We start from the raw sequence: 21,960 nt of genomic DNA, 5'->3' as shown, positions 1-21,960 counted from the left end.
CATCTAAAGGCAATTAATTTTGATTTGGCTTAACGAGGGAAATGCTTTCTTAATTAAATCAGTGTTATTCATGTGAAATTATTTCAGCACTGTTTAACATATATACAAATATATCTCCATTTGCTGTGTCAAAGACTTTATTGAATTTCATTACACCTTAATTAAGCCTTTTCCTTTACATTTCTGTTGTGCTAATAGCAATAAATTCTGGATGACCTGACAGAAACTTGTAGGAAAACTTTTCCAATAAAACCTTTGCTATTCATTAAATTAACATTAACAAAAAAAAAAAAACATTTTTCTTTTGTAATCAAAAGGCAATAGATTGATTATTTTCTTTGGCCTTCAACCACATTTATTCATATCTTTTCCCCTGTGTAAGCAACAAAGTAACTATTTGCCAGTTCTTGCAATCCTTACAGGACATTTACATAGTTGATCAGCGGAGGGCAAAATTTTTGTGACTCCTGACGCCCGAGTCCTGCGGCATGATGAAGAAATTTTTGCTGCTTACTCAGCCTTCTCGTTTGCATTTTCGTGCAACCTGTTCTGTTTTGGCCTGGCCTCTCAGTTGGCTGATTTATTTGTGCACAGCACAAAATTTCCGTTTCCGTTGGCGAGGAGGTGGTGGGCGGGGGGCGTTAGGAGGTGGGCGGGGTCCCAGGGCCGTAGCTTCGTCTTTTGTGCTGCATAAATTAGGCAACAAAAAGTCAGTTTATGCATTTGCGACGTGTTATTTATGCGGGCGTGCAACAAACTTGGCAAGCAGCTCGCTGCTCTCTTGCAAATGTTGCACTGTCAACGAAGCTGGGAGAAAAGTGGCGGGGCAAGCTGATGGAAAAGCAGAGCAGAGGAAAAGGCTTACGGCCATGAGCGTGGCCAAGGCTTATTAGTCAAGTTGAAAGACATGACGCGGAACGGTTTTATTGAATCCGTGAGGGCATATACATGTATATGTAGGAAATTTTCCAGCATGTACGTATACGTAACTTGTGGGACTTTAAAGCTTTTCCCTCGTTACAATGGGATAGCCGCATGGCCCAGAATATTATGACCGACTTCGAGCTGCTCCGAGCTGGGCAAGCACCGCAGCTCAGACAATAAATCGTATGTAAAAATTTGTAATAAATTCGCAAAGTAGCAAATGCAGCAGCCGCAGAAGCGAGAAGCACGGCCAACAGGGCGCATACGTAATGCAGATTTTCACCGAAGGAAAACCCAAAAAAACGGGGCAGCCCCAGCCGCCGCAGCAAATGCATAATAAAATGCGAATCTAGCACAAGGATATGTGTATATGCTATAGAAAAGGGATATCTGAGGACAAAAAAGGAGCGTAGAAAATATTTAGTTCCCCTCCGCAAAAAAGCAAAATGAATAAGGCAAACAAAATGGGAAGAGTGCTGGGCAAATGCAAAAAAAAAAGAAAACCAAGCTAAAACGAAGACAAAGCGCCCACTTAAACAGAAATGGTAAAAGCAAAGAGAAGCGAGCCGGCGAAATGAGCGGGCTGAGTAAACTAAGCGCAGTTTTTGGCCAGAAATATCGCTGGCGATTTGTGGTCGAAGCCTGTCAATGTCAGAATAAAGTAAATTAAACTGGAGAGCAGCGAAAACGTTTACTTTGGGGTAAGACTGCAATAGCTGGTCCAACAATATTGCAGTGTCATTGTGGCTTGAGCACCCGAAGGATACGCTGCAACTTTATATACTGGATGCGACACGTAACGGTTGTAGCCTTCAGTTGATTTTAAAGGACCATGAATATATTTTAAAGAGTAAATTAATTTTAAAGCAATTTTAAAGTAGAATACTTCGAACTGGTAGTAATTATGTAAAAGTATTCTGAGCTATGCTTTATACGTATTCTAGATATTTTGCATTCGGCCAATTAAAGCTGTTTAATATACTTTAATACTATAATGTAGCTTCTTACTTTCCGTCTCTGTTTCATAATGCAAACGAACGCTCACATTACCGGAACTTTCCTCGGGCAAAATGGTTTACTTTGGGATAAAGCTATAATGGCAAATTGAATAATATTGTACCGCCACTGTGCGTCAAGTTTTTTCCCTTTGTTCTGTTCGCATATTTTCGAACTCGAGCATTAAGAATTTCTCCGGCAGGCGGCCGGCCACTTAAGAACAATGAGGATGAAAATCTACAGAATGGGAACCGATGAAAACACTTGAAATAAAGCCTCGACATCGACGACTCCTCAACGATTGCGGTCGGTTGGTCGGGTTGCCAGGGTTGCCAGGGGAGATGTGAGAGAAAAAAAAGTTTATTAAATAAATCAAGCAAGGCAAGTTCAATTGAATTGCAGCCTCCCGGCTGTGAATGAGTGGGAAAATGTCAGGGCAGGACGAGAACACAGAATGGTAAAAAGGACTTCCCTTTGGGAGTCTTCGCTGGACACTCGCCCAGGCCAAATGAACTGTGAACGGGGAAAAGTCGGGAAATTGCCAGACGGCGCGGAATATGCAAGAGGCGACGCCATCCAGCGGCGTCTGTCCTTTTGTGTGTTTTCTTGTTTGTTTGTAATTGCATTTAAAGCAAATAAACGTAATTATTTATTGCATTTCGCAGCACTCGACAAACGGACAAACAGACAGTGCTTTTCCAGATGTACCGGAATCCTTGAATGCATTCCACTCGCTCTCGTTTCTTTTGCCGCATGGATTTGTGCAAATACGCATATGTAATCGTATTTTAACAACGTCCAGGCAATCGATGAATGTACATACTGACCGGCGGCCATTTGTCGTTTATAATCGCATTTTCAATTAAAATATTTAGTCAATTAATGCACGCAAATGTGAATCACATCACGTATACGTCATGTACAACGCAAACAAAAACACTCGCTATTTACGCTCAAATTACTCGACCGACAGCAGTAATTTATGTGTTGATTATCGAGGGCATTTTGGCGCTAGTTCAGTGCATTAATACCAGTTTTAGTTTTCAGCGTCCTGCGGAAAAAAACACATCTAACATCAAATTGCATTTATCGCACTTAACACGCAAACCAAATAATGTTCCTAGCCAAACGCACACGGTCGTAGTATATATGTACGTTGATGTGGAGCACTGTGTTTGTACATATATACGTGTTTATTTGGCGACAGCCGTTGTGATTGCACGTGACAGGCGACCAGATAGTCGGATGCGTATTCGCAGGATAGCAGCTAAACAAATGCACTTGTCAGCGAAATTAGCCAAGTAGATCGCAGCACCAACTTTAATTGCTTATTGAACGGACAGAATTTAAGAATGGTTTAAAATGTTGAATACAAAATTCCAACAACAGATCCGACTAATACAACTTACCAAATTAAAAATCTATTCAATAAAACTTGCAAAGATGCAAACAATGTAAAGTGAATAGCGCAAACGTACAATATTCAGTATTTAAAAGTTTTGTAATCCAATTCGATATAACTCAATTTGCAACTAGTCCTTTATTCAAATGCGGAATTAGGAATTACACAATTTGAAAAATGAATGTAAATTAGTTTATTTCTGCAGCATGTTTTTTCAGGGTTTTGCATTACAAATCAATTATTGCCGGCCTGTCAGGATGGTGTTTCCAGCTGTCCATTCCCCCAACACCAAGCCCCCTCCCCCCTACCCTTTCTGATGCCCCTCTGCCAGTCAGTCAGTTTCATGCAAATCACGTACGTTTGCATTTTGTCAAAATGCGTTTTGCACCTACAAAGGCAGACAGCAACAGCAAAAACAAATGCATTTATGCATATGAATGCCAGTGTGTGTGTGTGTGTGCATATTTGTGTGGGTGATCCTAGTAGTGGCTTTGTGTGGGTGTGCGAGTGCAAATAATGACAGACAGCATAAACAAACACGCACATCAGACTCCAACTGGCGTCTATGGCCACAGGGGCAACCTCAGCAGCGGAGGAGTGAAAGCCAGGATGCAGGACACGCCCACAAGCGTCCCTTCGTACCCAAACACACGCATATACTCATACTCTCACAGGATCAGGGAGAGGGGCTGGCTTTAAACTTGGCACGTCACTTGTTTCAGCATTTTGCACGTAACAGACGAAGGGCCCTAAGAAGTACCGCTTGCACCTCAAAAAACTGGAAGTATTTCATCTTATCAAGCAAGGATCAAGGATCTTTGCGTCGATCTAGAGCCATTGGCAATCGAGGGGTTTAAAACGTAGCTCTTATAAATCAAAGTTAGCCTACGTTTATAAGGCTTGGCTTTTCCCCAAGTGTATCTACTCAGCAACACATGCACACACCGTCACTTTGGCCATATGCATGCAACAATCATGTAGTTGGGCCGACTGAATTCATTAAAATTTATCATACGCACACAGACACTCAGACACACATGCACACACGCACGCATTTCGTGTGGACAATTACTCGGACTTGGGTTATTCAATATAAGGCAGGACCTTTTTGGTCCTGATTGATGGTAACCCACTTAGCCAACTAATGAACTTTGCCACAGTCTTGGGCCGTAAATTAAATTTCAAGTGCCCGACCAGGCTAAATATTTAATAATCAACTATCATTTGGGAAATGTAAATAACACTTTACCTAGTGCCAGCCAGCAGGATAAGGGCAGGACTCTTTTCTGTTGTTGTTGTTTTCGCTAGCTAAGCTGGCGTGCTGGAAAGTAGGGAAGTTCGAAAAAATGAAACAGAAACTGAAAAACAAGGACCCACCCACGCAACCAGGTCCTGCAGCAATCTTACTGGCAACGCTTGATGAAAGTAATCAAAAACTTCGCAGGTTGTTTGTGCAACTACTGCAGGCTAAATGGAATGGGGTTTCGGTAGAACTGTTTGTAAACCATAATTGCGCGCAAAAGTAGCTAACAGGCAGCAGGCAGGTGAGCAAAATAACTGCTACCTGGCAGTCAGCTAAAAATTTCATGAGAAAAATTTAATATACACCCGCGATTCCCCATTTCGGAAATGGCGAAAATTCTGAACTCGCACAATAATCAGCAAAAAGAACACACTGCCAACTAGTGCGAACAGCCAGCAGAAAGAGCTTCTTTAGTTACGCGCAGCACAATTATGAGTAATATATCCACCCGCTTTTCCCGCTTTCCCGCCCACTTTTCCGCATTTCGAGTACCACTTTGGAGTTCACCCTATGCGAAAAGCTTGCACCAAATGAGTTTTATTCTCGAGTATGTCATGGAGTAGACGGGAAGCCGAAAAAGAAACCCCAGGTGCTGCTGCTGCTGCTGCTACTGCCGGGTTTTCTTTGAACGTGAAGCCAACCAAGAAGGTGTTGAACTGAACTCAAGCAAAAGTGGAACTTGTCGATGGCAATGGGTAGAATGAAACTTTCCATTCTTTTATTTGTCGCTGGGCCGGTGCACGAAAAAAAAGCCATAGAAAAATCGCTTGATGATTTGCGAGAGGTGGATAAGGCGGTCAGGTGAAACTTTTGGGTACTATAAAAATTGAATGGGACTTAAAAGTTGGAGAAGCGCATAGAAGGCATTAAAATTTTAGTGCTTGTTTTTGCGTGAGCCAAGCGAAATTCAAAATGAAAATGCCCTTAAATCTTCGCCACGAAAAACATGACTTTTCGTTTACTACGAAAACAAGGGTTGCTTTCCACATATAAATTTTTTTCAATTTACACACCCTTTTGTGTGATTTTTCTTTTTTTTTTACTTTCGGCCAGCCACACACCTGTTTTAATTTAATTTGCAGCATATTGAAAACAATTGCCTCCCTGGCACCCTCGTAAACCACTTGAAATTGAACAAAAAATCCAATCAAACACGGCACACAACAAAATGCTTCCCCACATTCATGGCCCACAAAAAGTGAGCAAAAGCGAGCAGACTGAAGTGCATTTCCGGCATCGACGCCACTTGAACACAAAAAGAATTCGCGAAATGGCCCCGAAAAAATAGGGTTGAAGGACGAGATTGCCAAAACCAGTTTTGAACCAAGCCAATGACACCTGACTCGCATTTTCATGCCGTGAAAACTAAATCCAGATAAAGTTTAGTAGTTAATAGAGGTTAGTTTCAAATCCCATCTTCGTTATGGTACACATTAGGAAATTCGATTTTAAGCCCCCAAATAAACCAATCAAATCTTTCGTAATCTCCCACAAAACACAATCAACCCACAATTTTAATCGCATTGCATCCTGGTCAAAGGGTCACTCTTTGATTCATTTGATTTCATCCGGTACTCACCCATTAAACACGCCCGTATCGACATAATGCGTGTAGTAGAAAATGCTAACCACCGTAATGGCCAGGAGCGCCAGGACACATCGTCGAACGTTGATGCCAAAGCAGCGACGTGCAATTAAATTACAACAATGGCACATCCAACCGGCTGGCTCGGAGCCACCGATTCCACCACCGCCTCCACCACCGGCCAGGTGGGTGTTACTGCTACTACCGCTGGCGATGCCAATTGACGTTGATGAGGTAGGACTGCCGTTGAAATCCAGACTGATACTCCCGATGCTCCCGTTCCCATTTCCATTCGATTTACCCTTGTACGTGACAATGCCGGCGGCGGTGTTGACATCGTCCTCCAAACGCAGCAGCATTGTGCGATCCGTGATGGCATGACCATTGCCGAAATGCTTATTGAAATTGCTAAAGTCCTGGCCGACAGCATTCGCATCCGCGTCCGCATCTCGGCAGGAATCCACATCCGTTTGGGTGCCGGTCACGGAGCTACCAAATTGCATCTGCGGCTGCTTAATGAGTTTTTCATATTTGCGATTTGCATTGTTATTATGTTGATTGCCGCCCGATATTGTCATATTGTCGTCGCTCCGCCTCGGTGGTACTCTCTATATTATATTTTATATCTGTATAATTGGCGATATGTGTGGTATGATACCTATATTGACTAAACAGAGCGAACGAATGGCAAACACTCGCGATTCACTATGGCACTTCGATTCCGTTGCATGAATATTGAATGTTTATTCTTCAGTTGTCCAGTCCAGTTTACTATATAAATATGCATGTGTTATATGTTCATTCGCATAAATCTCTTGGTTTTCATTAATATTCAGTTCGCTATGTTTACTTTTCATTTCGCCACTTGATATGTTTCCAAATTTTCAAATACTCATGTTGCTTGGCCATTGTGGCGCACTGTTGTTGCAATTGTGGTTTCGGACAGGGCAGACGGCCATTATCAGTCATATAAAGACGGAAGAGACCCAGTTCCAGACTGTCCACTCGCAATCAGACATTGACTGCCGTCCCAGTGGGTCGTCCTCTTATCTGCAAAGCAAACGAAATAGAAACGTAAACGTAATAAATAAATAGTTGTCATTGAAGAAAACAGTGAATTTTGTATTGCTATCAGCTAAGAAAATCGCATATCTTTGTTTACACACAAGCGTTTTAATCTAATCAGGTCAAAAGTTGTTAGCCTTTTAGGGAGTATAGTAAACAAAATGTATAATTAAAATATTATACTGATTACTAAATTGTAGACAGTCTTAAGCTTTTGATTAATATTGATATTTATATTATCATTAAATTGGCAATTTGAAGTTCACAACTTCGGTTTGCAATTATTTAGAGTTGCAGGTATCAAATATCTAGTCTATCAAATATTTAGTCATAAATTGAGCTCAATTAGTTGCCTGGCGTTTATTTACTACAGTAATTTGATTGTGGCACCCTTGGTTGTCAGCCCTTTTCAATTATATGTGTCACATTTTATCGATAATCGTTATCACAACTAATTGATGGTGACATTTCGGTTGCCCTGCTTTTGGCGCCAGGCACTTTATTTTTAGTTCCCCTATTTTTCGGTGTAAGGTTACACAAAAATGTGGGTTCCTTACTGTTTACCAACGAAACTTGTCAATTTGTTGGCGCGGTCTCCTCAAATGGAATGTAAACAAAGTGCTAAGGAAGCCGCAAATAAAGCGACAAATTGCCAAAACCGCAATTCGGTGTACATAGATACGAATATATATCTCGAGGTCTACCCTGAATTTGTCCTTGTGAGTGTAGTGTGCTTAGCCATTAAGTGCATATGCCTGCCGCAGTTTACAAAGGTCTTAATGGCCCTACAAGTACATACAGATATCTATATATAAAGCAATCCCCAACTTATTTGTGGGGCACAGTGTTCAGTTTAATTGGAAATGCCTGCCGGCTGTCAACGAAAAATAAAGACAACATACTTCGGGGCGCTTTATGGCCCAGCGAAATGAGTCAATAATGAGTTTTAGATGGCCAACAATGTTTGTCATGATGTTATGTCCTCGATAAACATACTCCAACATGTGTTTCCCGATAACACAATAGATAAATAACCATTTGTGTGCGTTTTCGAGGGTGAATAAATGGGAAATTCAAGCAGTAGCTTTAATGACTTGAAGCATTGGAAAAAGTATCTAAAAATCGAAACCTTAAATAAGCTAATTAATTAAATATAATATATTCTATATTATGAAGAGATACTGTGAATAGAGCTGCAATTGTATCACTTTAACATCCCTGAGCATTTCAAACAAATCTATCTTGTGCAAAAGTTGCAGCAGGGAAAGTCAAACCCTTTCACTTGAAAATACTTTTCAATTTCTACGCTCAACTTCGAACTTCATTTCAGTTCATAAGCAAACCGCTTGCCCTCTATCTCGGCAAACACTTAAAGTAATTTATAAACTGGAGTCTTGCAAAAGGAGTCGCAACAGGAATTACTGCGGAAAGCGAGGGTTTGAACAGCCAGGCATTCTTTGTCCTTGTTTTCCTCTGCATGTTACAAATTTATCATTAAAATGTCAAAACTTAAATTGATTCAAAAAGTTTAGGAGCAGCAGCAGCAGCAGTGACAATGCTGCCACGCCCCCATCTTGCGCCCACGCCCCCGTGACCCCGCTTTTCATAGCTGCAGTAGCAGGAGCAGCGGCAGCAGTAGTAGCAGCAAAACTCAAGCAGAAGCTAAAGGAAAAAGTTGGTGCTGTTGTCGGGAAAGCTTTTGCTCGGGGTTTTTCCTACTTCTTTTCTTCTTCTGATGATGCCGCATACTTTAAGGCGCTCTGGCACCAAAACTCGTTCTTCGTTAGGCAAACTTGTTTAATTTCCTCTTCAATTGCCCGGGAAACCAAGCGAAAGAAACCAAAAGTTGTCCTGCCCCCGAGTCTATCTGTGTCTTTCACTTCGGTTTTTCTTTTCTGGGGTTTTTTCTAAAGTTTTTACATTCAATTGTTATTTGTTAGCTGCTGATTTGCTCGTCATACAGTTTCGAGAATCTACCCCAAAAGATAAGCCACACAAAACACGCAGAAATAAGCCAAACGAAATTATTTCAAAGAGTCTCCGAATGAATTTTAATCAAGACAAAGTAGGTTTAAATTTTATTTGAAAAATTAAGTATACGTAAATTTAATTTCAAGGTAAATATTTTCGCAAATAATAAGAATATCTATTAATACCATTAGTTATTCGTTTTCGCTTTGCCGTTGAGTAATTCAATAATTCAAACTAATATCGAGCACAAATGCTCTGTCACTTCCTAATATCTAGATAATCGCACATGTTTTACACAGTTTATCCGAATTAGCCGTGTGAGTTCTTGAAAGTGTTTTATGTTTAATTTGAATTCATTATGGGAAGGGGGAGAAAACGATTTCAAGTTTTCACACCTTTTCCCTGGGATCCCATTCCCTCCCTGCCTGAAGAAACGGTTTTAAAAACTATTTATTTTACGATACATTTTGTTTACATTGCTCGAGGTGGAGCAGCGATGCGAAGCTCCCTCAGCATATTTTTCCCTAAATTGCATTGAGTCGTGTGGCAAGCAGCGGTAGCATCAACATAGGGTAGCACAATGAAGGGCGCCCCCGAGATGCCACCACCCCCGAAAGTCCCCCACCCGTTGTATTTTTGGCCCTTTTGGCTGCCTTTTGTGCTGGCCATTTATCAGTCAGGGAATGTTTGTTGTGGCTTTGTTTTCCCCACTCCAACTTCTGTAGTATTTCCATTATTTTTCCAGCTCTTGTTAGTTTTTCGCGCATTCATGCCAGCACCCCACCGTTAAAGCCGCCTGTCAGTGCCCAACATATTGATAATCGTTTTCAATTTGTGCTCGGCAATAATACAAAAAAAATAAAAGAAAAGAAATCAATTGTCTTTAGTAAATTGAATGCAGGCAACAATAAGTGTGTACAAAAAGAAACAGACATGCAATGGAAAAAAGTCTGGACAAATGACTTTGGCTTTAACCAAACTGACAAGACAAGACCTCAAGTCTGAATACTCCGGTTTCTGTTTCTGTCTGGTTATTATTTTGACTGATGAATGTGACTTTTGCGTTTCCATTACATGACGCCACGCCTGATTGCCTTTCCCATATAGATTTCTCCCCTTTTTTCCACGCCATATGCGTGGGCATAGAGTTTACAACTCCCCCGCACCAGCCGAAAAATAAAAGAGAATGTGTTGTGTATATACCTATAAACAAATTTGTATCTTAATGAGTTTTCCACACTTTAGCGCCTTGGGTTTCGTGTGAGTCTTTGCATTGGAATTTCCATCGCCTAATGTTCTTTCAATGTTCTCTGTGCGAGTCTCTTCATTATTAATGTTGCTATAAATCAGTTAGCAAGACAATTAAATTGACACATTCTGTATATATTTGAGGTTTGTTCTTAGATTTCTGGTTTTTGTTTAAGCTAACAGATTAATAGCCTGACTGGGAGTGATTTGAGGCTGCAAGAGTGACTTTCTAATTTAGTACACAATTCTAAATGAAAATTCCATTTATTTATAGGTTGATATTTAATTGCATATACTAGGAAAAGTGTGCAAATAAACGTTTGCTGTACTCTGTACTTTTAGTTTCCAAAAGCAATTAAGTGCTATTTGAAAGGAAATAAATTTACTTTTATAGGTGGGCAATCAATTTGCCTTTGCTTACTGCAATATTTGCTTTCAATTTCGTAATAAAAAGTGCACTCAAGAACACTATTATTTACGGATAAAAATCATAATTTATCTCGGCTATGTCAGAAATTTAATAAAGTAATTTGGAATTTCCTGGATTTTCCCACAATTCTCTGATTAATTTGTTCCTTTGTTCGTAACGTAATTTCCTTTATTCCCACAGTTCTCACTCGGCGAATGTCAAGTGTCACCGAAGTGTCTCCTAAGTGTTTCTGTTCTTGCCGGCATTTTAGCATTTTACCATTTTACCCCGCAACTTTTCCCCTTAATTGTGTAGCTTGCTGGTTTTCCTTTTTTCTGTCAATTATCCATGTACATTTGCCTAATGGTTTTTATATTTGCTTTTCCTTCACTTTTGGCCTCCAGCTTTTCTCCTTCGCTCTTCATCTGACGGCCGACAATTTCCATTTGCGAGCTGAAAACTCTCAAGTGGGTATAGAAAATCATAAAACATTCATTTATTTTCCACACATATGTGTGCATATTTCGAATTGGCTAATTAGCAATACATTAAAATGTCACTCCATACCAAGAAGTTTGGTCTTAAGAGACAATTCACTTGAATTAATCGAAGTTACGAATGCCAAAGCAAGAAGAGCCCAGTTTTTCAAGGAGACACTTGCAATACGTTCATTTTTAGATTTACTGAGCTGATTTGGGCCAAAATGGGGGGTGAAAGGAGTGGGCCAAAAGCAGGTGGCCCGTCAGACTGACTGACCTAGTTTTGTCTAAAAATACTCAGCCACCAATAAAATGCCAGTCCGAAGTGTTTGAATGTATTCTACATCACTTTGATTTTTATTTCAATTCGCTAAGCGGAGGGGGAGTTTTAAGGCAGAGCCGTTGTGCCAGGGGGACGCATCTCAATCCGAGGGGTTTCAAGTGCTTAACACTTGAGGCTGTGGCTCTGGTGAGCAATTTGCACAATTGAAAAACTGTCTGCCCTGCGCTCGAGTCTTCTACTAATGAGGGTTCTGAGTGGAAAATTGCAGGGGGAATGCGAGATTTTCTATTTCGGGCCCTGCCTGCAGTCTAGATATGTGTATTGCATATAAATTATTCCCACATCATTTGGTTGAAATAACTCACGATATTATACATACATATATTATTCTTAGCCGCTGTAGACCTAATTAGAAGAACTTTAAAATAGCTACCTGCATCTTGATTTAAGAAATGTGTACTACAACATTTGGGTCAGAACTGTATTTCGCTGAATCTGGCAAGAAACTTTCGCAGAGGCAGTTACAATGGTAGCCTCCGCCAATAACAAGTCAAAACCAGTTACACGCCCGGTCAATTACACAAAGAACCGAAACGAAAAACCAAAACCGAGGGAAAACAACGAAACAACCAGGAAAGCCAACACCAACGCAGCCCCATCGCTTATGACTTGCACTAGCAATTCTACCCCTCCCTTTCGGCCAACAAGCCGATGGAAACAGGCTCACAGCCGCTGTCTGCAATTTGAGGCTTTACTGTCACTCAGTGTGGCTCAGAGCAAAAGCCAAAATGCGTGGGCCACCTCTTCTCGGCTCCGACAAAACCCACGCCGAAATCTTAGCCAAATTGTTGGTTGCACTTGCAACATTTGGGAGAGTTTATCGGTAGGTCGAGGTGTCTCACAGGCCGCAGAATGGATTTCTGGCTCTGCGGTCGAAATGGCATGTGGAAGGAAGAGCTCTCGGTTCGGTTTGCGGCTTCTCTGGCGAGGAGCGTCCAGCCCAAGAGTCAAAATCACTTGCAGACTTTGACAATAACCCTGTGACTCAATGGTTCCACAAGAGGGAAATGAATCGTCGACGATTCGGGGTGGGGCATTACGCGGGCAGAAAACTGGAGTCCAGCCACGTGGCCGTCCATTTAAAGAAAACGAATTGCTGCCCCAATTTGTGCGCCGCTGGAGATTTGAGTCAACAAAGTCAAGCTCAATTCAGTTTTCTCTTATTCTGCTATCATTTATAAATATTGTGCCTTTGGACACTGAGAAAAAAGTGTGATCTATAATATGATTTTCAATCACTAACGTTTGTGTTACAATATAAATAATTTTCAGAGCTAAGATTTCATTTTAGCAGTGGCAATTCCCATTTATTTATTCATTTTCATAATTATTTACATATTTACGGCTGAGTGTGCAATCAATTGGAACGCGATAAGCGGCGGATGAGAGCAAATGAAGCATTAGAAGTGATTCCAATGCCACCGTAGGGTGTATAGCCCGGGGAAGACCTTGAGCTATGTCAACAGCACCAAGTTAATTCAATTAATCGGCATGTGCCTATTGCACTGAGAAAAAACCATATATGTACCCCTATGGATGAAGAAATAACAAGCGGTGACGTTCATAAATCTTAATCAGTTAATGGCTTTGTTTAACCATTAGAGATAATTGCAGTATCAATTATCTGGGCGGACAAAAAAGGCAAATGAGGTTTCCTTTTAATCAAGTCATTAATGTTAAGGAAATCGCCGGCTCATCATCATTCGCTGGCCTAATAGTTTTCGGCCCTTTAAGCTTTAGTGTTGGCATTATATTTACCCCCTGGTCAGCAAAATTGTCTCTGGTCCAAAAGCAGCCCATGCAAATATAAGCCCAATTTCGACCATTATGGTAGCACACACGCACACAACACCCCGCTCTCAACCGCTTTTCTCATCAATTTATTATGCTATTTGTGTGCGCTAAAATTAGTTAATGAACCCGGCCTCAATGTAATAATGGCCGTAAAAAAGCCGTACTCGCCACCCTCTGCACTATAAACTGTGGAACAGTAACTGGCGTTGTGATTGAACGTCCCCTGATAACGGATATATGTACATATATGCCCCGTGCCACACAGCCATCTCATGGTCTCATCCTCGCTGTTGTTGCCGCCTTGTTGTTGGTTGTATAAATTAATTCCCCAGGTTAACTGCAGAGTAACGTTTTATAATTAAGCCAGATGCATAATTATGGGCAGCAAACACACACTCACACTCACACACAACCCACAGCCGCCGTGTGCACTGCAGGCAGGCTGTGGGGCACACATGAAATATATAAATATGTGCACTCCGGAAAAGCCATATATGCATCAAGTCGGAACCGGATCAATCCTCGCAGAAGTAGGAAATTACTAAAAGCTAGCTGGAAAATACTTATGAGCGTCATTTAATTACAAACCCTTTCCTTTTCTTAAAAAAGTATAGGAAGTATTTTTTATGAAAGAAACACTGCATGGGGTAAACTGGTAGAGCAGAACTTTAAGGTTGATAGCAAATATAGAACTTTTAATTGTAACCTTATAGTTGAAGTAAGATTATAGCACTTCTTATAAATATTTTAATAACTTCCCTTTCTTTAAGTGCATGCATGTGTGTTGTATATTTATAGAAAACCCATATCGGTTGAGAACTGAGATACACGCAATTGGCGACATTTAAGCACGCAACGTTAACCCCTCGATGACCGGCGCCACCAAGCACACACTTATTATCATAATGAACATCAACAATGGCGTTGGCGACTCTGGATTGAGCGGGGTATCCAGGACACGGTTAAGTGGTTTGCCGCATAATCGACGGGGAGGATTCGGGCACGACTGGGAGGTCTGAAGGCGAAACGGATCGAGGCGTCTGACGGAGAGAAATGTTCATTAATATACAAAAGCTCGGGTCATCCGCAAAGTGTCCGTCACACGATGGCCAATGGGGATATGCCGTGAAGATTTCCTGCGAGGAGGTCCTGGCGTGGTCCTGTCCCGCCTGTCCGCCCCCCAATCATGCCCGCTCTCCTTTTGCGGCGGCCCATCAAAAAGCTTTATCACTCGGAACCACCCCGCTTTTCCACTTTTCCATCCATTCGCTCCGTCAGCGAGTTATTGCCACGGCCTTTTTGGCCCTGCCTCATGTAAAAGCAATAAATAATGGCCCAGTTTATACGGGGCATGTCTCGTCTATGGCGCGGAGCGTCATAAAAATATTTTATCCATTAGACATAGTCTCTCTCGTATTGTGGGGTCCAAATTGTTGCTTCAGTCTGCCTAATGGCCATTAATAATTGTTGAATTAATGTCTGTGGAACTGGATCACAGTTCAATTAAATGCACTTCGGTTGGGCCATGTGGCGTATACTTGATGCTAACTCTATGGCCACCTAATTTGGTCTAAAATGATTTCTTAATAAATTCGCACAGCATCTGCAACTACTTCGCAAATCAATGTTTATGGCATCGCAATTTATCTCTCCTTCAACATAAACAACTCTTCGGGGTATACAAACTCAACTGTTTGTCCTAGTTTCGCATTTGCTTTCCTGCTGCCGAGTCGAAAAATAGACTAGGCAAAAATACAGCTTGGAAAAATTGCATTAAATAAATATTATTCAAAGGCATGACCCGTACATCATCATCGCTGGGAATTTCGGCATTTGGCAGTGTAATTTTTCATTTCTAGCTTGACACGAACCAACTGAAAACCAGGGCGAGTGCAGTTCAATGACATAATTTGTCGCAGCGCATCAATAGAGTGGACAGGGACCTGAGATGCGGAATGGCGAATGGCGAATGGAGCACGGGGCATGGGGAATGGAAACCGAGGAGCTGGGCCATCAGTGGGTTCGCAAAACAATGGGGCACCGGGGCAACGTCAACATTGTCCAAACGTCAACGATGTTGTCGTCATCGTGGAATCATCATCGTCATAATCATAATCATCGTCGTCGTCATTGTTTCGCTTGAACTTTATTGTTTTGATTTATGCGCGTGCACAACGAGACAAGGCGAAAGGGAAATAGAACTCAGCACCGCAAGAAAATATTGGTAGGAAATCGAACGAACTTTGAGGCCACTTTGAAAATTAGTCGACAAGCTACCAATCCTCTATACAGATCATATGATACCATAATACCACTCCAGACTATCTAAACTGTATTACACACATTCAATTTGATTAATTTTTCCAAAGGCTTAACCACAGCTTTTAGGCCAGCAATTTTTCGCGAGTGTCAAGAGGTCAGAGCGAAAGGGAGCAGTGCATGGTAAGCGAAAACTTTGCGGGTTTCAAACTGTCGTACACTGTCGTTTGTTGGACCCCATTACCTCCCCCAATGCCCCAATAGCACCTCCCCCCGCCCCTCGCTCGTTTCGCCTGCACTGGACACGTCGCGTTGTTTATTCCACCAACGCCAAACAATCGCGAACCCAGTCGTCCGGCCCGGTTGTTGTTGTTGTTGTTGTAATCGTCGCCAAAGGCAAGGAAAGGGGGCAGAAGGGAGGGGGAGATGGGGGAGCTGTTCGTTGGTAAAATGCTCGGTGCAAATGAAAATGATGTTGTTCAGCTGCCACTGGCATCCAGGCATCAACAAGAGCCATCACCATTCCTGGGCCCGTTGCCCGATTATGTTAATGTGTCCAGAGATTTCTGCCATTATGATGTTGTTCACTAGACGACCACTCTGCATATTTGACGGGGACCGCAGCAGTGACTCAGAGAACCCGTGGGGCAGCCGTCACCACTGCAACATTTTCCCGCTTTTCACTCTTGCGCGCAAACTTTACCCGCCCCCTCCCCGCAACGACACACAGTCTTTCGCAGAGGCTCTAAACAATTTCAAGTCTCGGCTGTTATTTTAGCCATCGGCTGTAGTTGCTCGAAAGTAGGGTGAAGAATATGCCATGCAAAAGTACTTAGCTAAATATTTGAGAAGCGTCGAGAAAGGCTCCAAAAAGAGGTACGACTTACGCCTGAGATGAGCAGAGTTTACTTTAAATAAAAGTCTTATTCCAAGACGAAGCTGTATGAAACTTTAAACAACACAACTAACTTAACTAAAAGTTATTTCAAGCACCTTAAATATATCATTAAATAAATTCTTGTAAATTCACAAATCAAAACACACATGAAATTTGGTCTGACAAGTTTTCTAAAATATTTAATTTATATTCTCATTATTATTTTCAAACAACTAAATCAAATGCATTACGAAATTTGTTTGTGCAATTTTATCAGCGAAAATAAATTAACCTGAATTATGGTTGATTTAGTGTGTTTTTGTCTATCTTTTGCGACCCACAAACTATGGCTTCATTACATTGCAACAATTATAATGCAGCACAAATTATATAAAAGCAAAAATTAATTTACATTGATAGTTTACTTTGGTCGTGCAGTTTTCATGCAGCATTGTAATAATAAATAATACGATCTAATGCCTGAAATCGGGCCCCATAATTAAGCAGGCATACAGAATTTGCAAAGGCAACAAACAAAGTTGCGGGCAGCAGCTGCATTATATGTATATAATATATATGTATATATATTTTATAACAACCTCCCACAGTGTTGCATCCTATACATTTCTCGTTTTTCTCCCAAGGGGCAGCCTTGGCAGCCTTGCAATATTGAAACGCATTTTTCTCTGCTTCTCCGCCGTCGTCGTATTCGTTGGTTTCTTTTTTTTTTTGTATTTTTTGTCATCAAAATCGTGAAAAATTGTTGCAAACTTTGACAGGGCAAAAATTATGATAGCTGTTTTGCGGGGGGAATTGGGGAGTGTTTCTGCGTGGCTGGTAATAATTTTCTGTCATATATAAATCGTCGGGAATTCTTGTTGTTGTTGCCAACAAATAAAAAATCGACCCATTTGTTATTAAATTTAAGCTTTAGACTGGGAAATATATTCAAAACGATAAGCATGGTTGGGTAAGAGGCCAAAGGCACATTTCCCTAGAAAAACAATATTTTACAATGCTCACCAGAAGTGACAGAAATTCGCTTGCCAGGCATTTATTTTGTTAAATGATAACGAGAGGGCGCTAACGGGATTTCAACAAATTAGCGAAATGATTAAATTTTAAATTAAAAATGACATGAAAAAAATCAAATAAACATGCAAGAGGAATGTTTTTATTTTCTTTGTATTTTACGAGCTGTCGAATGAGCTGACAACACTCAGGTTGAACAAAATTATAGCGGCAGCTGACACATTTTTATTACTTAATAAAGCAGAAGCGCGAAAGAAACGAGAAGTTCAAGTTTGTGTGGGAGTAAATCTGGATTATGGGTTATGAGAGCTGCCCTATATATACATATATATAAATATTATATATACACAAAGTTGGAGCAGAGATAAGACCCAATAACTTACTGGCCACACAGTTTGGACACCTTCCCGACAAACAAACTTTAAATTCCAGCCCTACGAAAGTGTTATTTGCAAGAGAAGGAATAGGAATCGAAACTTTTCCCTAAACTTTCCCACTGGCAAAAGTTAATCGAAGCCGGAGAACTTCCAACAAATTGACCGGAAAATGTTTGCGAATTACCAACGGAACTGAGTTCCCCAACTTGCCTCAGATTTCGGGTAGCAAACTGGCCAAAGGCTATCGATACCAAACATACACGATGGCCAGAAAATTAAACGGGCAACCAAAGCTAAGTAAACAAGGCAATTCAAATTTCATTTTAATACAAAAGTTTTTTCCAAACTGGGAAATATAACAAAAAATGGCACTATTTTTTTGTTAAAAAGTCATTTGAAATATATCAGACCCATTGAATGTATACTCCCATTTTGTATCATTTCTATTTCATAACGATAGCTTAAACCGAATCCGTGCCAAATTATATTTATTTTTTGTCAAGTGCCGAAAAGTTTCCGGTTTGGCAAACTTTTATGGGTAGGAACAGATTTTCTAATGAAATTTATTAAATTGTATTTGTGGCAGCCAGTAGAAAGTTATATGCGCCAATTTGGGTCAATAAAAGTAGCTACCGCTTCGAAATCAATTGGATTTTGATAAAGTTCTGTTCTGTTAAATTTTCCTTGCATAAAAACTCCTTTGCTGCGAACTGCAAGTGTCACTTGGCAGTTTGACACTTTTCGTGAAGCTGTCGTGGAAAATGAGTGGAAAAGGTCAAAGCCAATCGCAATCCCAAATAGCAATAAAATGTTCAATAAATGGAAACAAAGTCAAGCCAAATTGACATTCTTCGCCGTTGTCAAACTTAGGGAAACTTGGCTAACGGAAAGATTTTTCAATGGGTGTGCTTGGGCTGGTTAGCCACTTTTCAGCAATTTGGTTGTTTGTGTTCGACATGGCCAAAATGGAGCCAAGCAGCGGGGAGCCGGCAGCGCGGAGGGGCCCACAAAATGGGTATAAAAATAGTAGAACAAGTTGAATATGCTAACCACAACAGAGGGCCGCCAACTATTTTAGGATTCCAAAAAGCCAACAGCCAACATACAGCATCCAACAGCAACAACACGAAGTCGACCTGCATGTTGATATCGCGCCGCCTGTGAAAACAATGCCAAAGGCCATGTGTAAATATGCTATGCAAAGTTTTTTCTTCGCTTTTCCCCGCTTTTCTAGCTTTTTATGTGCTCCTATTGCTCGGGGATGGACGTCAGATTTTCGCATAAATGTCGATGCACAGTGGAGCAATGTAATTGCGGGAAAACGATGGCAAAATTAAGTTCTTCGAGTGGAAAAGTTTTCTTGAAAATGAAAAGTAAATTTGACTTTGCCGTTGGAAAGTTGCTATTTGTATGGTGGCAGTGGTGGGGGGAAATGTTTTGTGGCGTTTATTACTATTTTATTGACTGATATTTATGGAAATTCTTACGTGATTGTTTTAAATGAGCTTTAAAATGTTTCTGCACGCAACGAAAATTGTTTACCCTTGCAATTTAAAATTTTATTTTACGATTTTCTTGTTCAAGATTTAAGATAATGAATATTTATGTACTATACTGTATCCACTTTGGATTTTCCCATTTTCCTTTGCTCATTATAAGCGGAAACCTTCGTTCATATCTTCGCAATTATTTTACTCATATTCCTAGAATTTCGTTTTTGTTTCCTAATGTTGGCCAACACACCAGCAAAAAGAAATCCAGCTCTAGTTATTCAGCGTTTTTTCTATTTTCGTTGAGGTTGTTGCTGTCGCCTATGCACATTTAGCAATGTTAGGCAGTCAACCAAAAACAAATTTTTTTGTCACAACGAACGCCGCAGGCCACAACATAGCTGAAAACAACAGCGGCGACGACAGCATCGAAACGTTAGAGAAAAAAAAATGGAGAAGGAAAGAAATCAACTTGCAACATGCAACAAAAGCCGCGTTTCGTTGCTGTCGTTTGGGCCATGTCAGTGACCGAGAAATTCCTGGCATGAAAGTTGCAAAAATCCTAGGCAACACACAGCACAGCCAACTGCACAAAACACAAAAAATACGACAAGAAAATAAAAGGCAGCGACGACGGCGGTGGTTTTTATTGCCAGTGGCAGGATAATAGCAAGCAACAATGGCCGTGGGAAGCCATTGCAGCTGCATCCTTGTTGTCATTTCTAACGTGGCTCTCATTGGTGTCCTTAAAGTCCTGACTCCCTGCCATTTCGTTCCCCGGGAGACTTGCGAACTTTTGTTGTCGTCAACACTCCCTGGGAGTTGCTCGCACAGATAAGAAATATCAGGACAAATCGGTCCTTAATTGGGTATTTCAAACCGACTTTGAAGTATGTTGAAGTGACACAATAAGTTAAAATTAAATCAAGCCGCATATTAAAATTCATACGGATCAAATGGCAAATTTGACTTGTTACCACACTTTTCTCACAGTGCTGCCCTTAGCTGCTTGATTGCTGTTATCTGCTGCTTTGTTTTAGTTGAACTTCGTTCCGCCGTCCATTTTTTATGCCATTTCCAATGTACTTATTTTTTTTTATTGAAGTCCTTCGTTTTGTGATTTGCCAAATTGAATTTCCAACTCAATTTGCTGAGCCAACAACTTCATCTGCACTGACTAATTAGTCTGGCGCTGAAAAGTATACTATGACAAAAGTAAAACCCCAAGGAGCAGACAGCTCCAACACAATCTTAATTAGTCTGGGCCGAAAATTGATGAGGATACATATGAGGAGGCGGCTGAGCTGGCCGAAATGCTGCCATATTTCGTAAACAGAACCATTGGCCAGGCTGAGATCCATGCATAAAATGAATATCAATTAGGCCAAATGCGAGTGGAAGGCCGGCTTTGATTTCAAAGATAAACCCAAGGATGTGTGTAAAGCTGCTCTGAGTGTTCCTCGTATTTTGTTGATTAAAGTCTGTTTGCCATTTCAGAAATTTCGTTTCCCACTATCTATCGCATCTACAGAGTAAAGCATTTTTAACATTTTGTATAGAAAGGTGGTGCAAAAGTAGAAAAACAATAGATTAAGAGATTTTAAAAATTTATTTTTAGTTCTAAAACTCTTTGAGAAAGCAGTAACAACTATAATCTACTTTTCTTTAAGTGCACAGCATTCCAATTTATTTAGAGCAGATAATATATAAACCCCTCCCCCTGTTACTCTAATGTTGCCTTTCAGATTCAGTCGCATTTCGCACCCGAAAATGGTATGAGGTGGCGATTTCTCATTTTGATTTGGTTGTCCGCTTTTTGTGCTCTTTTATTATCTACTGATTTGTATTTGTATCTGAATCCTCGGAATGCGTGAGTGTGTGTCTGTATCTGTATCTGTGGGGCGTCTTTCATGCTCCGATAAATAAAATGAATTGAAAAAGCAAAAACCAACGTACACACGGAGGGACAGAAGACGGACCTCCGTAGGAAAAAAAAAAGGAAACAGCTCGGGGATAACAGATTAGTTGGAGCTGACTAGCAGCGTCCTGCCTTCCCATGGAAATCAAAACATTTTGTTAAAAGGAAACACCCACACAGATGCCGCAGCCCATTCACACAGATACGAGCGCGTTTATCTGCGGAAACGGAGATACGTTCTACGTGCTATAAACTGCCAACTCCGACGCTTCAATGGAAACTGTCTATCAGAGAATCCTTGCGGACTGCCGTCTGTGTGTCGATGAGCCTGTGTGTGTTAACGCATTTTGTTGCCAACTTATGTGTAATAAAATGTAATAAAATAAAACTCTCATATTAGAGATGTTGTGCCATTTTTTGTTGTTTTGTTGCCTCGACCCCATAAAAAGCACACCAAATGTCGGCTAGTTTTGTTGGTTTCTTTGAGC

General features: G+C 40.8%; 1 protein-coding gene across 2 annotated transcripts in view; it reads right to left on the bottom strand.

Annotated features, from left to right (window-relative positions):
* LOC6611030 (bifunctional heparan sulfate N-deacetylase/N-sulfotransferase) overlaps positions 1 to 21,960 on the bottom strand; it is a 53,424-nt gene that overhangs the window by 19,186 nt on the left and 12,278 nt on the right. For both annotated transcript variants that reach the window (XM_032717874.1, XM_032717875.1), the window contains one exon: positions 6,205 to 7,260. In XM_032717874.1, coding sequence (XP_032573765.1) covers positions 6,205 to 6,788 — 584 coding nt within the window. In that variant the 5' untranslated portion in view covers positions 6,789 to 7,260. The remainder of the gene's footprint in view (positions 1 to 6,204; positions 7,261 to 21,960) is intronic.

The sequence above is a fragment of the Drosophila sechellia genome, chromosome 3L, assembly GCF_004382195.2.
Source record: "Drosophila sechellia strain sech25 chromosome 3L, ASM438219v1, whole genome shotgun sequence".
Classification (NCBI taxonomy): Eukaryota; Metazoa; Arthropoda; class Insecta; order Diptera; family Drosophilidae; genus Drosophila; species Drosophila sechellia.
This window is presented reverse-complemented; position numbering and strand designations above follow the sequence as displayed.